Source organism: Geospiza fortis, unplaced genomic scaffold (assembly GCF_000277835.1).
Source record: "Geospiza fortis unplaced genomic scaffold, GeoFor_1.0 scaffold130, whole genome shotgun sequence".
NCBI lineage: Eukaryota > Metazoa > Chordata > Aves > Passeriformes > Thraupidae > Geospiza > Geospiza fortis.
This window is the reverse complement of record NW_005054300.1, coordinates 7,427,055-7,434,577: the sequence shown is the minus strand read 5'-3', so window position 1 is coordinate 7,434,577 and position 7,523 is coordinate 7,427,055. Positions and strand designations below refer to the sequence as shown.

General features: G+C 37.8%; 1 protein-coding gene across 1 annotated transcript; it reads left to right on the top strand.

Annotated features, from left to right (window-relative positions):
* The first annotated feature begins 202 nt into the window (after positions 1–202).
* Positions 203–7,517, top strand: ZNF518A (zinc finger protein 518A). The gene is made up of 2 exons (XM_005416441.2): positions 203–342; positions 2,668–7,517. The coding sequence occupies exon 2, from the start codon at positions 2,787–2,789 to the stop codon at positions 7,419–7,421; it is 4,635 nt and encodes a 1,544-aa protein (XP_005416498.1). The 5' UTR covers positions 203–342; positions 2,668–2,786; the 3' UTR covers positions 7,422–7,517.
* Positions 7,518–7,523: the final 6 nt, after the last annotated feature.

Below are 7,523 nucleotides of genomic sequence, written 5' to 3'. Positions count from 1 at the left end.
GGCAAAGCTAAGGTAAAATAGGTATTGTTATATTGTGTGTATATACAGTATTGGTATTGCATTTGATGATGTTCTGTGGGAGAAAAGTTGGTATATATTCTTGTCTTCAGTGTATTAAAAATCTACATAATGTAAATTTTTGGGGGGTTTGGGCTTTTCAGCTTATTCTTTCAGTTTTTGCATGTATTTGCACCATTTAAAATACCTTTCCTTTTGTTTCCAGAACTTTTTCTAGTATTTCTCCTGACTGTGGCCTTGTCTGAGTCTTGCAATCTTACCTCTTCTGTGTGTGTGGAAAATACCCAGCTGTTGGAGAATTGAAGTCAAGTATTTTCTTAACGCGTAAGTCAGACTTCTTTGAAAATATAGAGATCCCTGGGATAAAATAAAGCAAGAAAGCCCTTTTTTTTAATGGTTGTTTCAAGTAAATATTTTTATTTGTGATGCTGCAGGAGCTTGTTGATTGTTGCATACTGCCCAAAAATAATAAAATTAAGTATAAGGTTAGTTAATTAAAGGGGATCTTAGATCATGACTCTTTGCCAAATGTAAGTGTTGCCCAATTGAGGACCACATTGGCTTGGTATTGAAAGCCTGAGCCTTGTTCTCTGCAGCACTTTACCCACTTCTGATTTCTATAGCTTTTACTTCAGGTTTCAGTGTCTGGCAGTGTAACCTTCTAACCTGAAGGATGGGCAGCTGCCGTCAGGATGATGTATTGCATCATGCAACTGTAATCTTTGTGTTGTGCTTGTGTCTTAAAATGTTGTTCAAGCAACAAATTCAAATAATTTTTAGTTACTTTATGAGGAAGTTCAGCTTGCTTCTATTCAAATAAATACCATTGGCAAGAGAATGCATTTTAATGCAGTACTCTTGGTGGAAATGGAATACAAATGCACATGAGTTACTCTCTTCTCAGGCCTCAAAGCTGGGTAAGATCCCATGTATTAATCTTCTGTGTGGAAGATGGGGAGTGTGTCATTGAGTTAAAAGAAAAATAGAAGTCTTGTATCCAAAGTGTTTCCATTTGGAGAGATTCCGAGGAGGGAGTGTATGACTCTGTGGTTTGTTGTTTTGGGATGTTTTTTGGGATTTTTTTTTTATGTCAGATGTGTAATTGAAGTCTTGGCGGTCTCATATCTGGAGAACACAGTTAAGTGAATTTACTTGATATTAGAGTCTGTGTATAGTGTCAAAGTCTGTTGTATTTATTATTTTCAAGAATTGTGCAGAAGTGCTAGTATCTTCTCCAAAGCAAGGCATTAAAGCATGTGCTTAAAAAAAAAGTGTTGCTTTTCTTGCTACATGATACAAGAACATGGACTTGAAAATTTTTCAGTCTCCATTTTCTTTGTCAGTTATTTGCATGTGTAATGCTAGATACTTCCTTCTCCCAGGACTGTGGGAGAATATTTGAAAGAACTTATGGCTAATGCTTATGATGGCTTGGAGATCTAGAAGCAGCCCTTGCACTTATTCACAGTGAGGGTGTGATCATTCTTTCAGTTTGAATGTGAATAGATACGATGATTTAATTAGTTGCAAGTCTGTGTTGCTTCAGGGAGAGCCCCAGAGTAGTGGAGAGAAATTTGCTAATCAGACTTCAGCTAACGATTTACTAACTTGTTAGGAAAGAAAAAAGTGACTTTGTGACTTGTACTGTGGAAAAAGTTTTTTAGTAAAAAGTGTTATACTGTTGAAGAAACAGTTCTTCCTTTCCAGTGTTGCTTTTAAGAATTTAAGTTAATTTTGCTGCTGTTCCAATTCTGCTGATTCTGTGTCAACATTCTGTGCAGGAGTGTTGTTCAGGCATAGACTTGAGCTGCTATAAATTTTTGATGCAGCCTGCTATGGAAACACTGACATGAAGTCTGTAGTGAGACAGTGATGCTGACCATAACTGTTTGAGCCTTTTAATCCATAGAGGGGTACTGTGGTCAGTCATGCACTGAAAATATTAACATGTACCCTGGAACATGCAATGAGAAACCTGAGAACTTTATCTGTTGACTGATTCAGACTTGTGTGGTACTAAAGGTAGGCATGAGAAAAATTCATTGTAGATCAGTGTGATTGGTTTTTGGTCTTGGTAAAGGTCATGTGTCCATTGTAGAGAAGTAGATATTTTGTCAGGTTCTGATTTTCCTTTCTTTCCTTTTTAAGCCCAATAGTAACTAATAGAGTAGCACACTTGAGTAATAAAAATGTCAAATTCTAGATTTTAACTTCTTTTTAATACTTCAGTTAGTGGCATGTCACAAAGGAGTGGCTTTATTTGCATGAAATCCCAAATAAGTAATAAACACAGGCTTCATTTAAGAAAAGTAGGTCTTTGGACTTCTTTATGCCTACAGGGTGGGAGAAACCCAAAATTTGATGACATGTATCTTTCAGTAGATGTTCTTTAAAACATATTTTTCAAGTTTTATTTTAAGAAAAAAACACCAAGTAACAAATCAACAAACACCCCCAACACGAACAAACAAAGGTTATAGTGTAATAGCTTTTTTTTTGCCTCATCCTTTTTTTTTCCATCCCTTGAGTAATTTTATAAAAATTAACAACATCAGAGATTGGCATAGGTTTGTTAGTGAATCGTAATAGGTGTTCTAATTGCATTAGTTTTAAAAGTAATTATTTGCTTTGTTTGTTTTTTAATTTCAGGAGAATGAAATGGGGAAGTTGTAGAGCTTTGAGAATAACTCAGCACAGTTGTCTCATTTGCTGCCAGCAGTAAGACTAAATCCCAAGAATTCATGTAAAGAAAAGTAGAACCTAAAATCATGTCATCTGAACAGGAACACTTTTTTTGCGACAGAAAGCAAATCACTTTCTTAAAACACAATGCTATGAAGAATTTTTCTACAAACATTACTTTGAAGAAAGAACTGGTGAGTGATCCTACAAGTATGACGATTCAACCAGCAATTTTAGATGTCAATCTCGCTTATGGACTAAAAAACGTGAAGATTGAATTGCCCAAGGTGAACATTCCAAATGAAGTATTAATGAAACATGAAGTTGATAGGTTTAGAAAACTCTTTCAGTGTAAGCATCAAACTGCTAGGAAATCCTTAAGTCTAGAGAAAATAAGTGGAAGCAATCTCAGTTGTTCAGAAGGAAGCCACTTGCAAATTAAGCCAGAAGTGCAATTCGAAGAAGGATTGAAAACTGCAGCAAAGATACTGAATTTCACTTGTACGAAGTGCAAGGATAACATTAGATACAGCCCAAATGACCTACAGAAACATTTTCAGCTGTTACACTATGGTGAGTTGCCTCTGTATCCTTGTGAGATGTGCAACTTCTCAGCTAATGACTTTCAGTCTTTCAAACAGCACAGACGCATCCATCGTAGCACTTTAGTAAAATGTGAGCTCTGTAATGATGAGCAGATATACACTTTGTTGGCTTTGACAAAACACTTCATATCAAAGCATTGTGTAAATGGACACTTTCAGTGTGAAAAATGTGGGTTTTCTACCTATGATGTGGGTACGTTTGTTCAGCACATTCACAAACATAAGGAGATTCCCTATAAATGTGGAAAATGCCATCAAGAAAACTTTACAGAAGAGGAGCTCCAAAATCATCTCCTTGTTCATACCAGTATGTTTTCTTTTGGTTGTCCTTATTGCAGTTACAGCACATCACGGAAAGATTATCTTTTAAAACACATCATAGCTTTACACAGAGACCACTTAATTGCAAAAGAAAAACTGGAAAAGGATAAATATGAAAAAAGAATAGTAAAGACTCCAGCAGGACTGAAGCTTGTGTTAAGGAGGTATAAAATGGGAGCATCAAAAAAACCACTCTGGAGACGGAAGAAGATAAGCAGTGGAAGTGACAGTGCTGGAGAAGAAAATATAGAAGTGCTAAGAAATGTGAATAAAATTCAGCCAAATGCTGAGGAGCTGAACCAGTGTATGAGAGACGTGGAAACAAATGAAGAGAAGCATCAAGGTAAATACACGGAAAAGCATCATTTCATGGGTGGAATGCTCTCTGCTACTACTGCACAATACAATAAGGCAGATGATGGCACAAGTTATGGCCTGGGATTATTGAAAAGTGCTGTTCATGGGCCAACAGTAATGATGTTTAAAAACAATAAAATATCCGTACCAGCAAATTACAGTGCGAAATTTATGGGCTTTAAAATGGTAGATGGAAAACAACATATTGTTATAAAATTACTACCTACAAGTAAGCAAAATGACTATTTGTTGGGTCAGAAAGTTGATCCTGTTAAAGATGGTTCTGCAACTCCTTTGCTACAGACTGCTGATCCCTGTGGCTTGTCTTCAGGTGCTATACCACATGTAAGTGATCAGTCGACTTTAAAGAACAATTGTGTTCATCCATTAACTTCCCCTCCGTTTTCCTGTCCTGCTCCTCATTCAGGAAAAACAAAAGTGGAAAAACAAAATAACTCCTTATTGTACGGTAGGAGTGTTTCTGAAACTGTAGCACCTTCTAATATAGCTGAAGGAAAAGGTCCAAATTGTTTGCCAATGAAGCTGGACTCAACTGTACCTCCACATGAAGCAGTAACAAAAGTTGGAGCTCAAACTAGTATCTCATGGGGAAGCTTTTGTCCTTCAGGTAATCCTCAGGTATTATCACCCGCTATTACAAATACCCTTCATGACGACCCTATGAAAATGCCCTACTTTCCTAAACAGAAAATGCAAAATGGTGGCCTGAATAATAGCAATGGAACTAATCTCTGTTATTCAACCTCAGTGGATTCATCTAATGAAGGGTTGTTGTCTTTTCACAACTATTCCAAAGTGGACTCTTTGGATAATCCATGTAGCATTTGGACGTCTACAGATGACAGGTACAGCGAATTTAGCAAAAGAGGTTCTTTTCAAAACAGTGGAAATGAAATTCCATCTTCACATTCAGAGTCGATGAAAGGTTTGAAAGCAGAGAAAGTTGTGTCCGCCCAATCAAATATTAATAAAACTTACAAACACATAAACACTAAGAATAACTCTGTGTCTTTTAAAAGCCAATCTCAATGTGGTGTTGACAGCGAGTGTTTTACAGAGGACGAGCATCATGGCCGACAGTATTTGGACACTAACACAGAGCAAGGCTTTCGGAACGTAGCTGAGAAATTCCAGGAGAATGCCTCTGATGGTGTTAACTCTTTCATAATGCCTAAAATCACATCTGTTTTCTCATTACAAAGTGAGCAGGCAGCTAATTATTTATCGCCTGAGATAAACCAATTATTGCAAGATGTGTTAAAAGTAAAAACAACTTCTCAGCAGGAGTTCCACAGCAAGACTAACTGCGTCCAACTTCGTTCTGATAAGCTGCTTTCTGGTCCTGAGACTGGGAGTGCAGCCTGCGTGCGTTTAAAAAGCTCTGCAACTGCGTGTGGTTTTCAGAGGCCTCCTCCTAATGTACACTTCCCTTTATGTGAGAGAGAGTTCAACACAAGATGTAGCACAAATGAAGGTACATGTTGTGGGAGAGAAAGACAGACACCCAAAACATCACTTGATTCACAGGATGTGGACAAATTATCCAGAACTCCGGGTGTTGGTACATTGCTAAAAACTCCTACAGATGAGTTTACACAGCAGGTAGTAAAAGATAAAGTACTGTCTGCAACTCAAAATCCTAGCGGCTTTTCACCAGCTTTGCCTGTTCTTCAAGAACAAAAGAAAGCCCTTTTTGTTCAGTCCCTTCCGTCACGATTTTTTGTTCCTTTCCACCTTTCTAACCAATCTAGGCAGCAGGTCGTGTCAGGAAAATCTCTTCCATCAACCAGTTCATCAGATGTTACTAAAGGTGTACCTGCATCTTGTGTTTCAAATAAAGGACCTGGAATGATTTTGACTTTTAGCGGGGCAGTTGGAACAGTTGCAAATGCCGCTAATGATAGTTCTCAGGTTTTAGGGGGAATTGCATCCAGAGAATTTGGGAAAATACCAGCTTTAGAAGTGAAGGGGGAAAATGGCAATTTTAGAAATTTAAGAAGTTCCTGTAATGGGGAAGTATGTGGTACAGTAAATTACTCGTTGAATAGTATGCCATTCAAAGCACCTCTTGTAGTTACAAACTCATCAGAGTCGTCTGTGAAGGCAACTTCTTCTGTGAAGGTGTTACCAGAGCACCAGGATGCTGGTTTTGGTTCTTTGGAGTCAGTAAAGCAACAGGAAATTAAACAGGAACAACATGTTTATGCACTTTCGTCTGATGGACAGCAGGGAGTTTTTCTGAAATGTTTGACACCAAACAAGCCTGTAGTTCATAAACCAATTTTTTTTCAGGATAATGCTCATCAGAATTGTCAACCAAAGAAAACTGGAGCCATGCAACAACATCCTTTGCTGAAAATAAGAACTTGTACTTCAGACACACTGTCTGATAACACTCAGTCAGTAAGCAACTCGGTGCCCTCACTACAGGTGGATAACTTGCAGTCCCTTACTCCTGCACTAGCACAGAAACAAACTAATCTTAGTTTTAATGATGCCTTAAACTTACCAGGTGGGTTAATGCCAGCAAATGCCTCTTTGGCAAGCTCTAATCCAGCATGTCGTGTTCCTCCTGTAGAACCTGTTTATTCTGCTAAATCTGGAGGGACACAGTTGCAGAAATGTTCTATCAAGAGTACGCAAGTAGTAGCTGCTAACAAGAGGAATAACTCTGGTTGTCAGAAGTCCACATGGAGCACCCAAAACAGAACTGCAAAAGTAAAACCTGGTTTAAAACAAGCTGGATCTAAAAGTTCGGGAACTGTGGGTGGGCAAAGAAACAAGAATTTCAAACGTAAAAGGAAGGCTAGTTGCCCAGAACCTCCTAGAAAGAAAGCAATGTTGCACAGAAAGTGTAAAGAAAAGAATCAAGCTGAAGTTGTTAGTGAATCAGGTAGCCCTTACAAACCAAGGGCATCAAAAAAAACTGTAAGGACTTTGAAATTACTCCCTTTTAATTCTAACCAGCTTGTAAAATGCCCCCGGAGAAATCAACCAGTTGTTGTGCTAAACCATCCTGATGCAGATGTTCCAGAAGTTGTAAATCTAATGAAAACTGTTGCTAAATTTAAGGGCCATGTTCTTAAGGTTTTATTGTCAAAAAGAACCGTTGAAGCTCTTCTTCAACCAGACTTCTGCAATCCTTTGGATGTAACTACTGATAATTTTTCTCAGAAAAGATACAGGACAATAAAACCCCTTAACCCTGTCAAAGAAAGATTTGTCTTAAAATTGACACTGAAAAAGACTAGCAAAAACAATTACCAGATTGTGAAAACTACCTCCAATAATACCTTGAAAGCTAAGTTTAGCTGCTGGTTTTGTGGTAGAATATTTGACAATCAGGATAATTGGGTAGGACATGGACAGAGGCATCTGATGGAGGCTACTCGAGATTGGAATTCATTAACGAAATGATGACCAGTGAACAAAATAGTCATTAAAGTTTAAAAAAACACCCCAGCTGGATTAGGATACACAAGTCATTCTGTTTTCTATGTCAGTATTGTAACTGAAGTT

Bases quoted from the DNA above. Each gene is read 5' to 3' on its own strand.
- ZNF518A (XM_005416441.2), top strand. From the start codon at position 2,787: ATGTCATCTGAACAGGAACACTTTTTTTGCGACAGAAAGCAAATCACT.